Consider the following 17,446-nt stretch of genomic DNA (forward strand, 5'->3'; position numbering starts at 1 on the left):
TCTTCTCATTGTTATAATTTTTTTCTTTGAAAGTTGTCTTTTTTGGTTAATTTGTGAACATGTTTTTATATTGTGTTAACATTTTTCAAACTCACTGTTTTAAAATTTTAAAGTAAATTTTAGTTTTTAATTATATTTAGTTAAGATATAAAAAGGGAAAAAATAGCGTGATGTTAGCGCACATATGAAACATTTTTTTAATACACGGTAAACATTTTCAAAATACATGATGTATATTTTTTAAATTATATTTTTTGAGTACATGGTAACACTTTGCAAATACATGTTGTAAATTTTTTAGGTAATAAACATTTTTTTAAAACAACCCTAATATCTTTTAACATTGTATAAAAAAATTTGTTTGATCCCTTTTTTTAAGACACGTTGAATATATTTAAAATGGTAATAAAAAAATTTCTGTTTGTATAGACATTTGTTTTAGATGTTACAAACTTTTTTTTGAAACACATAACATTTCTTTAAAATGTTACATGCATCTTTTTAAGAGTATGAAACATTTTTTTAATTGGATACACTTTTAGAGAAAAAGGTTTCACATACATTCTTTGAAATGCAGGAACATCTTCTCATTGTCATGATTTTTTTCCTTTGAAAGCTATCAATTTTTGTTAATTGCTAACATGGTTTTATATTTTGTTATCATTTTTAAAATTCACTATTTTAAAATTTTAAAGTAAATTTTAGTTTTAAATTATATTTAGTTAAGATATAACAAAGGAAAATAGCGTGGCGTTAGTGCGACCATCCCATCGTTGGCTCCTTGTAGCATTCCCACCGGCGAGGCAGTTGTCTGCCTTGTTTTTAGCAAGACATAGCCACGTCATAAGTAACGAGGGGGTCGCACTGGAGAGGATCTCATAGCAAATGAAAATATTCACTGCCCCCCCCCCCCTCCTGGGCGATCGGCTCATTCGCGCCACCCCTCTCCCAGGAGGAACGTCAACTAGATATTAGGGTCCAAAACATTCTCCCTTCTATTCTAAAATTACTTTTGGTCATGAAAATTTACATCATCTGCTGGAGATACTCCATCCGTTTTTGTTAGTCTGCATATAAATTTTGTCTGAAGTTAAATTTCATAAAATTTGGTCCAACTTTATTATAGGAAAATATCAATATTAAAAATATGAAATCAGTATTATTAGATGCATTATGAAATGATCCATACTGTATAACATTAGCATAATAGATGTTGAGAGTAATTTTTTAATATAAATTTGATCAAACTCAGCATAGTTTGACTTCAAAGGAATCTGATATATGCATAGTTTGACTCGACCCGATAAACACGCACGGACCGGAGAAACTGCAACGAACTGAAGCGGACGGACGTGACAGAGAAACGTACGCCGCCATGCCGCGCGTACGTGACGACGGTTCCCCGCCCGTCCTTCCGCCGACGGGCGTGGCCCACGTCCGGGCACACGAACTTTGACAGCCGCCCGCTCCCCGCGGACTCCACCGGCCCATCCCCCCAACTCCAATCCACCTCCGCGGTCCCCTCGGCGCGTCCGCCCGCCGCGCGCACCATCCCTCCCCACTGGACCGAGCCCACCGCCCAGGCCGCAAACAAACCACGTTTGCCACGCTCGGGCAGGGCGGCGGAGAGGGCGGTCCACCGTGCACCGGGAGCACGTGGGAGCGGGGCCACCGACGACCTTTCTTTCACCCCCGAGCGAAACCGACCTTGGGTACGGCCCCGACGGAGATACAACCGAGGCTTTCGGCGCCGAATCTCACATCCGCCACCTGCCCCGCGCGATCCGGGCCGTCCGCCCCGCCGACCGACGGCCCGATGCGCGCCCGCGTGTCCGGGCAGCGGCCGCCCCGACCCCACCGCGACGCGAGCGGTCAGCACCACCCGCCTGTTTGAAATCCCGCGCGGGGTCCTCCACGCAGTGAATTCCCATTTACAAACCCCGCACCGCGCGGATCTCCACCCTACCCAGCCGTCTCACTGACAGCGTCGCCCGACGTACCACCGGGACCACACGTCGGTGGCGGTGGAGGGCCGGGGGCTGGATCTCCGGGGGGTCGCGGGCCGCTGCGCCCGAGGAATGAGACAATTTAACTCCTCGGCACCATCACCACCACCAGTAAACTGCGAGTCCTCCCCGCTGTCCCTCTCCCTCTCTCTCTCCAGACCACTAGGCTCTGCTCCGTCCCCCAAGGCAGTTTTGGTTTCGCCTCTCCGGCGAAGGCACCCGCCGCCGGACAGGACGGGAGGAGGAGCTCCTCCGATCCAGCTCGACCGGATTGGATAGGGGTGGATCGTCCCGCGCCGGGAGGTAAATTGATACTGCTCATTTAATACTTTCCTAACAATCCTCCCCTTGCCCCCGTCGATTCCGGTGTTCGGATCGGCGTCCGCTCCCTCCTCCTGGTGCTAGCATCCCGATTGAGTTCGGCTGATTGGTTCCCTGCCATACGAGGCGGAGCTCCGATTCGTCGGCCCCGACCTTTCCTTTTCCTCGCCTTCCTTGTTGGACGATTTCTGATCCCGATTCCGGGGCCGTCTCCTCCAGCTGCTGAATCTATATAACCCCTCCTGGTCTTGCCTCTTCCGCAGATGTGTTGAGCTTGTTGTGTCCTCCTTGTCCGCTAGCACAAGCAATGGGAGACCTTCCCGATCTCGACCGCGCTCAGGCTGCCGGCGCGGGCCGGCGGGACAGGCTCGCGGCGCTGCTCGAGCTCGCCGCGGCGGACGACGTTGATGGGATGAAGGCCGCGCTCGAGGGAGCTGGCGAGGAGGCGGCCGAGCTGGCCGATGACGTCGGGCTCTGGTATGGCCGGAGCAAGGCGTACGAGCCGCGCACGCCGCTCATGGTCGCGGCCACGTACGGCAGCGCGCGGGTCGTCTCGCTGCTGCTCGGCCGCGCCGGCTGGGTCGATGTAGCTCGTCGGCCTGGCGGCGATGGCTTCACCCCGCTTCACTGTGCCGCCTCCGGCGGCTCCTGCAACGCCGTCCAGGTCGTCAAGATGCTGCTTGACGCCGGCGCGGACCCAGCTACTGCCGACTCCACCGGCCGCGTCCCGGCCGACGTCGTCCGGGCTCCTCCGGCTTCGGCAGACGCCCTGGGCGATCTCGAGATACTTCTTGGGCGCCGCCGGGCCCTCGCCGTCGCCACCTCGGCGGCTTCTGGCGCGTCGTCCCCGCCGCTTTCGTCCTCGCCAGACGACGAGGGCAACAGGTCGCCGTCGTCGCGCTCGTCGTCGCTCTCTCCCATCACCGTGGATCGCGCCAAGAAGGAGTACCCGGTGGATCCGACGCTGCCGGACATCAAGAGCAGCGTCTATGCCTCGGACGAGTTCCGCATGTTTGCTTTCAAGGTGCGTCCGTGCTCCCGTGCTTACTCGCATGACTGGACCGAGTGCCCCTTCGTGCACCCCGGCGAAAACGCGCGCCGCCGTGACCCCCGCAAGCACCCCTACACTGCGGTGCCTTGCCCCAACTTCCGGCGCCCTGGTGGCTGCCCCAGTGGCGATAACTGTGAGTTCTCCCATGGCGTGTTCGAGAGCTGGCTGCACCCGACACAGTACCGCACCAGGCTCTGCAAGGAGGGAGCTGCTTGCGCCCGCCGCATCTGCTTCTTCGCACACGATGAAGATGAGCTCCGCCATGTGCCTCACAACAGTGGTGCGGGTCTGCTATCACCCCGTGCAACTTCATCAATTGACATGACTGCCGCTGCTGCACTTGGGCTTCTTCCTGGGTCTCCCAGGCACTTTGTGCCGCCTCCTGGATCACCATCTGCCGTGAACAATGGCGGAGCTGCTTCTGCGCATTGGCTTCAAGGTAGCAGGCTGCGTTCTTCTTTCAATGCAAGAGACGCAACCGTTGAAGACCTTGGCTTGCTCCTCGATTGGGAGTCACAGTACCTTGGGGCACTCTGCCTCCCTCCCAGCAGCCGTCCGCAGCCCCGGCTTTCTACCGGCCTTAGCATCAGGCCTACAGCAATTGCCCCCACCAGTCTTGAAGATATGTATGCTTCAGAGATGGCAATGTCACCGAGGTTCACCAATGATCAAGGTCACTCAGCCTACTCACCAGCCCACAAATCAGCCATCCTTAACAAGCTTCATCAGCAGAAGGGTCTCCTCTCGCCTGTCAACACCAACAGAATGTACTCACCAAGGGCTCTTGACCCGGCAGCGCTTGTCCATTCTCCAATTGGCGGCATGTCTCCTCGATCCCCTCGGCTCATGGAGCCAACATCGCCCATGAGTGCCCGTTTCGGAGCCACTGTCCCACAGCGTGAGATGTATGAGCAGTTCTCTAACCTGAACAAGCACCAGCTACCATCCGTGGGTTCGCCGCGGAATTCTAATGCTGCTTCATGGGGCAACGTGGGTTCTTCCCCAATGGGTAAGGTTGACTGGGGTGTTGATGGTGAGGAGCTGGATCGGTTGAGATGCCCTGATCAACCAGGGTTTGCAGAGAAGGAGCCAGATGCGCCATGGGGGCGGTCACTGAACAGCAACAGGGGTGAAATGCAGCTGGGCATGTCGGGAGGCATGGCTTCTGGATCGGCAAACAGGCCTGACTGGAACAACCAGGCTGATTTATTGGATCAGATGGCCATTGGTGCTTGGCTTGAGCAGCTGCAGACGGATCAGAAGTGACTGAAAGAGGCGGCCAAGTCCCCAGTTGATGAAACCATCATTTTGCAAGGTGGTTATTTACCAAAGAATAGTTGCTGGTCCTAGTAAATAATAATTATTCATTTTTATTCTTGAATTTTTGGTGGCAAAGTCAGAGATGGTGTTGAAACAAACAAAGCATCCGGTCACAGATTGGTAGCTGAAAGCAGTTAAGGATATTCAGTAAACAACCTCTTCAGTGTCCTAACTAGTATTCTTTTGGTTAGTTCAGGCGGGTCTTGAATACAAGATTCCTCCAAAGAGACTAGAATTGTCAATTCTTGATCAAAATGAATGATTATTTTGTGATAACATTGTCGATTGCCGTCTGTTTTCGCTCTGTTTTTTTTTTCTTTAAAAATCTCATTCTGTTCTGCTGCTGATCCTGTGATGTGTATGGTCCTCTTTCGTTTTGCCGCTCTGCGGTTTTAGTAAAACATTGAAAGCAGTATTGTTACTGGACAGTCTGTATGCTTCAAAACGTGGTTCAGATAAATGTGATTATCTGCTCTACAGATGATGTTTATCTTTGCCAGACCTGCATTTCGTCAATGACACGGGAACCGAAATATGAATGATTTTGTATAATGCCTATCTATTTTCTGTATCAAATGTTTGTGGAACTGTGGACCGAATAATTATGATTCGAACTTTTAGCTGTGAAGTGAAGAAGCAGGATCTGTAGTTGCACCCTTGCACTATCTTGCATATCGGGTAAATCAGAGTAGATTCCTTTTGTATTAGTTTGTCGCGAAATGAAACGTTCGCGAGGTAAAAATGCATTTTTACGCGGAACATTTCTCTACACATCATTGCACAAGGCACCTCGTAAGCTCAGATCACATCGTTAGGACGCATGCTCCTTTCCGTTGTTGAAGGGTTCTCTCTTCTCTTGTTCAGAGACTGAATAAAGAACGTTGGTTCAAAGTTGAATATTCACTGACTTGGCGGCATTTTTTACCAAGGACGTACTACCATAGTTCCTTGCTCCACATGTGTCTCTTCGTGCTGAGCCACCACCCTGGTCAGAGATGACGAATAAAGCAGCCGCCTCCCAACAAGAAAATGCGTGGGCGGTTCGGTCATAAGCGTTGAACGAACAGTTCTAGCCAAAGCGAGTTTCAACTACCATGACATGGCATCGTTCAGCAAATTTAGACTTTGAACCCTAGCGTGAGGTAAACGATCATCCGCAGCAGGCAGTGCACTTTATTTGCACAAGAACGTATGGATAAATTTCTAGTACAGTGGTAATTGACGAACTATGCAACACACAAAAATGCTTTGGGTGCTTCGGGTGCTGTTGCCAGAGATGAAAATGGTGATTTTATTGCTGCAGTAAGCTGGTTCATCCCTCATGTTGGTAATTGACGAACTATGCAAAACACAAAAATGCTTGGATAAATTTCTTCTGCATTGGTAATTGGCGAACTATGCAACACAAAAACGTTTGGTAATTTCTTGTATAGTGGTAATTGGCGAACTATGCAATTGCTTGAGTTTTATAAAGAATAAAAGCTATTGGTGAACTTGCACGAAGCATGATAATGAGAGTATTGACAATCCTACAACGTACGAAACTGCAAGTATATTGTAAGACTCCAGTCGATTTCAAACAGTCACCCACAAACCTGTGCTGCAACTTTTGTAGCACCATAATACGAGGAGTACTCTGATACAAGTGGACAGTATCCACTCCTATTGCTTGAAACGTAATCCGACTTGTTCAGAAACACATATTCACAGTTCTAAAGGATCATTTCTGCAGAGTGATGGTACACCAGACACATCTTGCGGGGAGACTGGCAAGTGTGGCAACCAAGCTCATGTTTCAACTCCTAGGTGTGTCTGGCTCTTCTGTCGGAGTTGAATTTGGGTCTTCAGTCACGCTAACTTCTTCTGATTGTCCAGGTTGGTCAAGCCCATTTACGATGTAATTTGCTGTTCCACACACAAGCAACACAAATTATTTTACCTCAAACTGTGAGCTTCTTATAATGTACTAAAAGATATGAAGCAGCATGGTGCAATTGCAGGTACGAGGCTAGGAATGTAAACTTGTGGACATAACTCTAAGAAGCAAGATAGCACATAAAAGGCATTGCAGTATACAGTATTAAGCTGATGAAAAGATTGTCTGTAGTTCAAAATATTAAGAAAGCATGGTGAAAATGATGAAGGATTTAGCAAGATGTTAACAATAAAACATGACTGAAATCATACTGATTGAGGGAGATTGAAATTGGCCCGATAGAGATCAATATCCATGGCCGTGCAATCATAATACCATGACCAAAATCAATGATCAGGTACAAGTTAGGGCTCCAATTTACGATCAGATATTTAAGTTATCATGTATGCCCAATATTAAGTATTGTCTGCACAAGCATTCTTTTTTTTTTTGTCAATCGTAGAGGATCTAATTCTCGTTCTGTACCTGTTGTAGCACCCCTGATGGCCATGTTCTCTACAAAACGAATTTCATCTTCATGGTTGCTCACGAACTTTGTCTGGTTTTGTTGAGAATTTGATGTCCATTAGTAATATATCCATTAAAACATGTATACATACATATCAAAACACACTCACAAGTTCCTTGGACAAAATATTCAGGATTCTATCAATTTTTGCTTGATGCTTCCGGAAAAACGGGCGCAGGTATCTTCTGTACACATGCTTTGATCCCTGAAAGACAGAAAAGGACACCTCTATTAGTAATGACTAAGGACAATAATTATACCAGATAATTTAGATTTAACTTCTAGTCAATAATTATGTCATCTGGCCGAAAAGCGGCAGAAAATTTGTAACACGGACATAAACATGATGCTTAAAGCTCTATACAAAAATTTAAATCACACGCTTTCGGCTACAAAATCAATTAATCATAGCACGACTCTATCTTAAGGAAAAGAATACTGGGCCAAGGAATGCACTGAGAACAGATGACTCACAAATTCAGTTAGTGCCAAATATGCCACAAGAAAAAGGCCCTCTTCCAAATATAACACTCAGATTTTGACCAAGTCCCAAATATTCAACTTCAATTAGTTGACTGTTAACAGACAATTGAAAGGAAAAAAAATTGGCCCTTTATGCTGATTTTTATACATGTCGTGTAATAAATGTGTACATCATATTCCAATTAGTTGGTAATAAAGTTTGGAAGTGATATAAAGGACCTGGTGAAATTCTGAGTGGTACTTTGAAAGAGGAACTTTTCGATGGAATATCTGGAACCGGCAAAATTCTGGCTGGCATATATGGAATTATGTTTGGTTTCAGATTGTATAGCCAAGAATCAAATGCCACCGGCTACATCATCCTATGAGAAATATAAACCTTGCAAATTGTCAGCTTCCACTACAACTGCACTCTTTAATGTCACAATCATATCAATCGACTAACCATCCGAATTCTCAACTGACCAAGTCAAGTGAGTTTTCAGTTTTATATTTCTTGATTCTGATAACCTTGGTGTAGATAAAGTTAGACATACCTCTGTCCAACATCGATATTCATATAAAACATGTATCATTTGCAAAAACTACTCCCTCTGTCCCATAATATAAGAGTGTTTTTGACACTACACTAGTGTCAAAAACGTTCTTATATTATGGGACGGAGGGAGTAGTTCGCTACATATTAAGTTAACAACAAATATCATGTAAAAAAATATGTTTTGTTTATTTACTTCTCTATGGATCATTTAAACAATAAAAAAGTTATAGCGCACAGCTTTCGGTTGTACATATAGATGTAGGAATACAAAAAAAGAGATTAACATTTTGGAAAAATAGTTGGTTTATGACTTACACCATTTGAAGGAAACTGGAGCCATATAAGGATAGCAAATTTCGCATGGTAATAGAGAGGAACACTGCAAAGCAATAACAGGGTACAGAATGATCAAAAATATTTTCTAGGAGAGGTAGAAAATAACTCGCTTACAATGGTTATAATACAATTAGATGCATCATACAAGACATTCACTAGAGAAGAAATAAGAGATGTGGCCATTGCCCGTGTTGACAAAATAACTTAATATCAAACTGAAGCGTTCCAATATTACTCTGCGTGTTTTTTAACTCAAATTATTCTCAGTGCTTCCTAGGTTTTTTCAGTCCTAAACCGTTTGTTATTCTACTGTAAACCAGACAATCTATGGCCTCCAAACCAGTCTGCCTTGATAAACTAGTTTTGAATTTCAAAAATTTCAAGATCTGATTCAGGGAAGTAATGAGTTACGCTTTAGTAAGTAATATATAGAACAACAGGAACCCGGCCACTCCTGTCCCCTTTGGTATTTGGAACTTTATTACTCACTGAAGTAAAGCAGGCACTACAGTCCATGCCAGTATGCTAACTTACCAGGCTACCAGCAATCATCAAGGGCTGCGGTGCAGAGGTTCGGTTGAAAGATAACATACACAAATTTAATAAATCATCATGGGACAGCACACCTGAGACAACTATTTACATTTTTACTGCAGTTTTACCAGTAATAACAGGATGAGGGCCAGAAATAATCACAATCCACAAATACAGGATACATTCAACAAACTGATGCTACTTAAATACTTACTATAGGTGAATACAAGCATTATGTAGTACTTTTCGTGGGAAATTCACAAATACATTTTATGGAACTATAATAGTTTGTACAAAAATCAATTTGGTTGTATATCAATTGTGTCCTATAACTATAAGGACGTATTACTTCCATATGTAGGACATATTCAGTATTCAGTATGCATATTTGCATTTAAAGATGCCTACATGGAATCTGATACCAAAATGCAAGGGGCAGCTACAAAGGGATACAAAGACCCCACATTGCAGTGTCATTACAATTCATATCAATGCCACAAATAATGAGAAAGTACTCTTCGACCTTGACAAATACTGTTCATACCTTGAAACAAGCTTATCAGCAAAGGATTCCACAATGCTAAAAGATCCATATGCTGCAAAATAATTGGATATTAAATGTTACAAGCAACAACAGATCTAGAAAATCTTGGGCATGAAATTAAACAAAAATAGAGTGAAGATACATGTGCTTTTGGAAATATCCATTTGTGTCCACGTAAAGTGAATTTTATCGTTTGTTTCCTATTGTTTAGAAATGTACATACAAATCTCGCAATAAAATTATTACACCATTGAAGCCACTGCACCGAGATTTTTTTATTTGAAGAGTATAGATACCCATATGGAAAATTTAGAAAGGTAATTTCACTTTCAATATGCATAACTAAATACATCAATATGCCTCAAAAAATGTCCATTGAAAGAAGTTGCTTCACAGTAGAAATGAAAATTTTAGTACAAATTCATTTATTATTTACCTGCCCAATAAAGGAGCAACCGTTCTTTCTCATCTTGATCTTTCTTTTCTATAGCCCTGTAAGTGGAGTATACAGGTAGACCAATGCCCACCGCACAACTGTACCAGCACATAGTGAGGATCATATGATGAATTTCTTCCACAACAAAAATAATAGCTCATCTATTAACAGGGTTGCTACAATAAGTATAGGTTGCAACCTCCTAGACAATTATCTAACTACATTAGCATCTTGCCACTTTGATAATACAGATTGTGCTCGTCTCATGTAGCTAAAATTTAGGAGATGAGCATATGCATATGAGATGTGACACTTGCTTTCAGCATAGACCAAATAATTAGCTGTTACTAATATGAACAAAATACTTAGTGATGATGGCAACAATTTGACAGCGTGTAGCAAGATAAAAAAACTAAAAATGTGATGATCTCCAAATGATAGTACAATTATTATTCACTAACACGCTCAATGCGCCTAAAAAGCACAATAAGCAAACACCTTAACAAAACGAACTAGCCAAAGAAACAATCAACTTACGAGAAGCATGACATGAAACCAGATGAAAACCATGCCAATTAATTTACAACGTTTCAAGTATACCTGGCTGTGCGGATGACAACATTTGAGCTTAGTGGTGCCAGTAAAAGCCGCAAACCGACCTATGAGATGAAATGCAGTCTCAGGATTTCAGCACAAAGCATAACTTTTACTCGCAAGTAACGATTGTATCCAAGACGAAGTGAGAACCCATCCAGGATGCTTGCGAGTTTAGACAAGTTATCAGACAATAACACAAGACAAATTTACAATCGATTGCTCAGCCAGAAGTCAGTATCAACATAACTATCTGAAACTCGAAAATCCAAATGCAACACTTAGAGCCATTGCAAACACTACCACTCTATGTTTCAATTCAACTACTTGGATCGCCAGAAACGAACCACAAGAACACCAAACTACACCAAACAAGATCAAACCCTGTCACACCGACATACTTTGATTTGGTCAATAGTGACTATGCACTAGAACAGAACGGTTATTTTAAGCTGACTCCAGTCATAATCTAAAAAGTCCATCAAATCGAAATCAAATTTGACCATATTGCAAATAGCAGGGTAATAATTATAATGTCTGCAGCAAAGCACTTCTCGCCTAACCTTACTCACTCTTCACCGCCTCACACGCCCTCCTAGTGCAAAATCAATGCATGCTTCGGCGCGAGCCCATCACCCAACCCAATCGTCTCCCCAACCGAGCAGACTGGGCGAAATTCCAACACGAACAAGGTGCAAGCGCGCCAACAGCAACACCCCACAGCCTCCTTACGAGGAGCGAGATTCCTCGCGCGACTCGTGCGATCTAGGGTTTCCGTACGAGGCAGGGTTTGGTGGGAGGCGCGTACCTCTCCGGAGATGGCGGGCGCCAGAAGAGCAGCCATCGGTCGCCGCGGACGAGGAGCCGGGATCCCTAGACGGCGCGCGGACCCAGGGTGGGAGGCCGCTGCGTGGAGAGCAAGGGATCCGCGGCGATCTGAGCTCCGGGCGCGAGAGGAGGAGGGCACGCGCACAAACCTGCGGGAGAAGCGACGCCGGCCGTAACGAGAAAGCCGGGAGCAAAAAAAGTGGAGATGATTTAGCGCACTAGGCCTTTTTCCGATTTAGGCGCCGTCTTCTCCGAGATTTATATGAGAGCCCCTGCTATTTCGGTTAGTAATGCTATGAAAAAAGTCCATGCGTTGCAACATGACATCAGTGCCCACACAATCACAACACGTTTAAAAGCGTCGATCCTAATGCATCTCTCTGGAGAAAATATGCCCTAGAAACAATAATAAAGTTGTTATTTTATATTTCCTTATATCATGATAAATGTTTATTATTCATGCTAGAATTGTATTAACCGAAAATTTGATACATGTGTGGATACATAGACAAAACACCGTGTTTCTAGTAAGTCCCTACTAGACTAGCTCATTAATCAAAGATGGTTACGTTTTCTAACCATGGACATGTGTTGTCATATAATGAACGGGATCGCATCATTAGGAGAATGATGTGATGGACAAGACCCATCCGTTAGCTTAGCATATTGATCGTTCAGTTTTATTACTATTGCTTTCTTCATGTCATATACATATTCTTTTGACTATGAGATTATGCAACTCTCGGATACCGGAGGAATACCTTGTGTGCTATCAAACATCACACGTAACTGGGTGATTATAAAGATGCTCTACAAGTATCTTCGAAGGTGTTTGTTGGGTTGGCATAGATTGAGATTATGATTTGTCACTCCGAGTGTCGGAGAGGTATCTCTATGCCCTCTTGGTAATGCACATCATAAGAAGCCTTGCAAGCAATGTGACTAATGAGTTAGTTGCGAGATGATGTATTGCGGAACGAGTAAAGAGACTTGCTGGTAACGAGATTGAACTAGGTATGAAGATACCGACGATCGAATCTCGGGCAAGTAACATACCGATGACAAGGGGAATAACGTATGTTGTCATTACGGTTCGACCGATAAAGATCTTCGTAGAATATGTAGGAGCCAATATGATCATCCAGGTTCCGCTATTGGTTATTAACCGGAGAGGTCTCTCGGTCATGTCTACATAGTTCTCGAACCCGTAGGGTCCGCACGCTTAACGTTCGATGACGATTTTGTATTATATGAGTTGTGTGATTTCATGACCGAATGTTGTTCGAAGTCCCGGATGAGATCACGGACATGACGAGGAGTCTCGAAATGGTCGAGAGGTAAAGATTGATATATAGGACGATAGTATTCGGACACCGAATGTGTTCCGGAGAGTGCCGGGTACATATCGGGTCACCGGAAGGGGTTCCGGACACCCCCGGCAAAGATATGGGTCTAATGGGCCAAGAGGGGAAACATAGCAGCCAGCAGGGGCGCTCCCATATGGGTCGAACCAGAAGAGGAAGGAAAGAGAGGAAGAGATAAGGAAGGGGAGGGATTCGGCCTCCCCTTCCTTCCCTCCTCCTTCCTTCCCCCTCTGGAAAATATGGTAAGGGGGCGGGGGTGAATTGGACAAGGACCCTCCTACTTGGGGCGCCCCCTTGGCTGCTCCCTCTCCCTCCCACCTATATATATAAGGGGGAGGCGCCTAGAAGACGCACCAATATTTGTTAGCCGTGTCGGCGCCTCCCTCCACAGATTACACCCTCGGTCATATTCTCGTAGTGCTTAGGCGAATCCCTGCGCGAGTCACATCACCGTCATCATGCCGTCGTGTTGACGGAACTCATCTACTTCCTCGATACTTTGCTGGATCAAGAGTTCGAGGGACGTCATTGAGTTGAACGTGTGCAGAACTCGAAGGTGTCGTACGTTTGGTGCTTGATCGGTCGGAACGAGAAGAAATTTGACTACATCAACCGCGTTGTCAAACGCTTCCACTTTCGGTCTACGAGGGTACGTAGACACTCTCCCCCTCTCTTTGCTATGCATCTCCTATATAGATCTTGCGTGAGCGTAGGAATTTTTTTGAAATTGCATGCTACGTTTCCCAACAGTGGCATCCGAGCCAGGTCTATGCGCAGATGATATGCACGAGTAGATCTTAAAGAGTTGTGGGCGGTGATCGTCATACTGCTTACCACCAATGTCTTATTTTGCTTCAACGGTATTGTTGGATGAAGCGGCCCGGACCAACCTTACATGACCACGTTCATTACACTGTTTCCACCGACAGACATGCAACTAGTTTTGCATAAAGGTGGCTGGCAGGTGTCTGTTTCTCCAACTTTAGTTGAATCGAATTTGATTGCGTCCGGTCCTTGTTGAAGGTTAGAACAGCAAACTTGATAAATCACCGTTGTGGTTTTGATGCGTAGGTAAGAACGGTTCTTGCTAGAAGCCCGTAGCAGCCACGTAAAACTTGCAACAACAAAGTAGAGGACGTCTAACTTGTTTTTGCAGGGCATGTTGTGATGTGATATGGTCAAGACATGATGTGATATATGTTATTGTATGAGATGACCATGTTTTGTAAAAGTTACTGGCAACCGGCAGGAGCCTTATGGTTGTCTCTTTATTGTATGAAATGCAAACACCATGTAATTGCTTTACTTTATCACTATGTGTTAGCGATAGTTGTAGAATCAATAGTTAGCGAGATGACCACGACGCTACGATGGAGATCAAGGTGTCAAGCCAGTGACGATGGAGATCATGACGATGCTTTGGAGATGGAGATCAAAGGCACAGGATGATGATGGCCATATCATGTCACATATTATGATTGCATGTGATATTTATCTTTTTATGCATCTTATTTTGCTTAGTACGGCGGTAGCATTATAAGATGATCCCTTAACTAAAATTTCAAGGTATAAGTGTTCTCCCTAAGTATGCACCATCGCGACAGTTCATCGTGCCGAGACACCACATGATGGTCGGGTGTGATAGGCCCTATGTTCGCATACAACAGGTGCAAGACAGTTTTGCACACGCGGAATACTCGGGTTAAACTTGACGAGCCTGGCATGTACAAATATGACCTCGGAACACTGGAGACCGAAAGGTCAAACGTGAATCATATATATAGTAGATATTATCAACATAGAGATGTTCACCATTGAAGACTACTCCATCTCACGTGATGATCGGACATGGTTTAGTTGATTTGGATCATGTATCATTTAGATGACTTGAGGGATGTCAATCTAAGTGGGAGTTCTTAAGTAATATGATTAATTGAGCTTAATTTATCATGAACTTAGTCCTGATAGTTTTTGCATATCTATGTTGTAGATCAATGGCCCGTGCTACCGTTCCCTTGAATTTTAATGCATTCCTTGAGAAAGCTAAGTTAAAAGATGATGGTAGCAACTACATGGACTGGGTCCATAACTTGAGGATTATCCTCATTGCTGCACAGAAGAGTTATGTTCTTGATGCACCGCTAGGTGAAAGGCCTGCTACAGGAGCAGATGTTGATGTTATGAACGTCTGGCAAGCTCGATTTGATGACTACTCGATAGTTTAGTGTGCCATGTTTTACGGCTTAGAATCGGGACTTCAAAGATGTTTTGAACGCATGGACCATATGAGATGTTTCAGGAGTTGAAGTTAATATTTCAAGCAAATGCTCGAGTTGAGAGATATGAAGTCTCCAACAAGTTCTATAGCTGCAAGATGGAGGATAACAGTTCTGTCAGTGAACACATACTCGGAATGCTTGGATATCATATTCACTTGACTCAGCTGGGAGTTAATCTTCCAGATGATAGTGTTATTGACAGAGTTCTTCAATTACTGCCACCAAGCTACAAAGGCTTCATGATGAACTATAATATGCAAGGGATGGATAAGACAATTCCCAAGCTCTTCGCCATGCTCAAAGCTGCGGAGGTAGGAATCAAGAAGGAGCATCAAGTGTTGATGGTTAACAAGACCACTAGTTTCAAGAAAAAGAGCAAGGGAAAGAAGGGGAACTTCAAGAAGAATGGCAAGCAAGTTGCCACTCCTAGGAAGAAGCCCAAGTCTGGACCCAAGCCCGAAACTGAGTGCTTCTACTGCAAAGGGACTGGTCACTGGAAGCGAAACTACCCCAAGTATTTGGCGGATAAGAAGGATGGCAAAGTAAACAAAGGTATATTTGATATACATGTTATTGATGTGTACCTTACTAATGCTCGTAGTAGCGCCTGGGTATTTGATACTGGTTCGGTTGCTCATATTTGTAACTCAAAACAGGGCTACAGATTAGACGAAGATTGGCTAAGGACGAGGTGACGATGCGCGTCGGGAATGGTTCCAAAGTCGATGCGATCGCCGTCGGCACGCTACCTCTACATCTACCTTCGGGGTTAGTTTAGATCTGAATAATAATTATTTGGTGCCAGCATTGAGCATGAACATTATATCTGGATCTTGTTTGATGCGAGACGGTTATTCATTTAAATTGGAGAATAATGGTTGTTCTATTTATATGAGTAATATCTTTTATGGTCATGCACCCTTGAAGAGTGGCCTATTTTTATTGAATCTCGATTGTGGTGATACACATATTCGTAATATTGATGCCAAAAGATGCAAAGTTTATAATGATAGTGCAACATATTTGTGGCACTGCCGTTTAGGTCATATTGGTGTAAAACGCAAGAAGAAACTCCATGCAGATGGGCTTTTGAAATCACTTGATTATGAATCATTTGATACTTGCGAACCATGCCTCATGGGCAATATGACTAAAACTCCATTCTCCGGAACAACGGAGCGAGCAAATGACTTATTGTAAATAATACATACCGATGTATGTGGTCCGATGAGTGTTGAGGCTCGCGGCGGTTATCGTTGTCTTCTGACCTTCACGGATGATTTGAGTAGATATGGGTATCACTACTGCAGGTTGCTGCTAACGCGACACTACGATCAGAGACCCTTGGACGAAACTGTGTGCGATGCCATAATCGCAAACTGTGGTGTAAAAAACCCGTCAAAAAGGTCCAAAATGTTTGCGATGGAGGATGCATCAAACACGTTTCAGATTTTAGTTGTGTGTGCGATGCAGGACATACAGTTCAACTCAATTAACTGTTTGCGATGAGGAGGAACAAAAGAAATGGGCATTCAGATGAAGGTGTGTGCGATGTACAGCATACGGTTCACTCGGATGAACTGTTTGTGATTAGGTAACACAAAATAAACGGCCAGCCAGATCAAAGGTGTGTGCAATATAGGCATGCGGTTCACTCGGATGAACTGTTTGCGTTGAGACATGAGAGCAGAAACGCTTCAAATGAATAAGATGTGTGTGATACAAGGCAAACAGGTCTGTAATCGGAAACGTGTGCGAAGACCGATAACAACACAGACGATTACTGCTAACAAACCGTGTGTGTTGTGAGCAAACGATTGCTGGTATACAATTGTGAGTGATTGATGAAAACATCACCGACGTGTTCCATTGTTTAGTCCGTGTACAATGTGATTTTCTTTGTTCGCACAACATCTACGCTCTGTCTACAGAGCATCAACATATATACTTAAAAAGGCAGCATTACATAACCAAATTAAGCATACAATTACACAAGTGACTACACACATAACATTTCCACACACCAAAGTAAGCAATTACATGCATACTAAAGTAGGAGAAATGATGATCTAATCATCTGCTTATTGTTGCGACGACGCTTGCCATTGCTCTGCTTCCGGCTGGATCCCTGGACGTTTCGGGGAAGGAGGCACTTCCTCATGTTAACGATCCGCTTGTACATGTCGTAGCTCATGTACACCTCCTTGGCCGCGTACACGACGTGAGCTTTGTCGAGTTTCTCCATCCAGGGCGAGTGCCAGGCACGCTTGTCCTTGTTGCACGAATCCTTTATGTCTCTGTAGTAGGGGTCGATGATGGCCTCGGCGAGGTGAACCAGTGAGTCCTTCTCATGCTCCTTGCTGCCCCA

At 44.5% G+C, this 17,446-nt stretch overlaps 2 protein-coding genes across 2 annotated transcripts; one reads left to right on the forward strand and one right to left on the reverse strand.

Annotated features, from left to right (window-relative positions):
- Positions 1-2,108: 2,108 nt before the first annotated feature.
- Positions 2,109-4,981, forward strand: LOC125537175 (zinc finger CCCH domain-containing protein 50-like). The gene is made up of 2 exons (XM_048700485.1): positions 2,109-2,309; positions 2,591-4,981. The coding sequence occupies exon 2, from the start codon at positions 2,635-2,637 to the stop codon at positions 4,642-4,644; it is 2,010 nt and encodes a 669-aa protein (XP_048556442.1). The 5' UTR covers positions 2,109-2,309; positions 2,591-2,634; the 3' UTR covers positions 4,645-4,981.
- A 1,254-nt stretch (positions 4,982-6,235) lies between these two features.
- Positions 6,236-11,672, reverse strand: LOC125537176 (HVA22-like protein k). The gene is made up of 8 exons (XM_048700486.1): positions 11,416-11,672; positions 10,614-10,672; positions 10,014-10,111; positions 9,578-9,629; positions 8,479-8,542; positions 7,252-7,347; positions 7,100-7,172; positions 6,236-6,603 (listed from the first exon to the last, which is right to left on the reverse strand). The coding sequence occupies exons 1-8, from the start codon at positions 11,449-11,451 to the stop codon at positions 6,494-6,496; spliced, it is 588 nt and encodes a 195-aa protein (XP_048556443.1). The 5' UTR covers positions 11,452-11,672; the 3' UTR covers positions 6,236-6,493.
- Between the last annotated feature and the right edge of the window lie 5,774 nt (positions 11,673-17,446).

This window comes from Triticum urartu, chromosome 2 (genome assembly GCF_003073215.2).
Source record: "Triticum urartu cultivar G1812 chromosome 2, Tu2.1, whole genome shotgun sequence".
In the NCBI taxonomy this organism is placed as follows: domain Eukaryota; kingdom Viridiplantae; phylum Streptophyta; class Magnoliopsida; order Poales; family Poaceae; genus Triticum; species Triticum urartu.

Coding starts and splice junctions, on each gene's coding strand:
- LOC125537175 (XM_048700485.1), top strand. CDS start 2,635: ATGGGAGACCTTCCCGATCTCGACCGCGCTCAGGCTGCCGGCGCGGGC.
- LOC125537176 (XM_048700486.1), bottom strand. CDS start 11,451: ATGGCTGCTCTTCTGGCGCCCGCCATCTCCGGAGAG. Junction 10,112..10,613: donor GTTGTCATCCGCACAGCCAG/GTATACTTGAAA, acceptor GTGCTGGTACAG/TTGTGCGGTGGGCATTGGTC. Junction 8,543..9,577: donor GCTGATAAGCTTGTTTCAAG/GTATGAACAGTA, acceptor ATTGCTTTGCAG/TGTTCCTCTCTATTACCATG.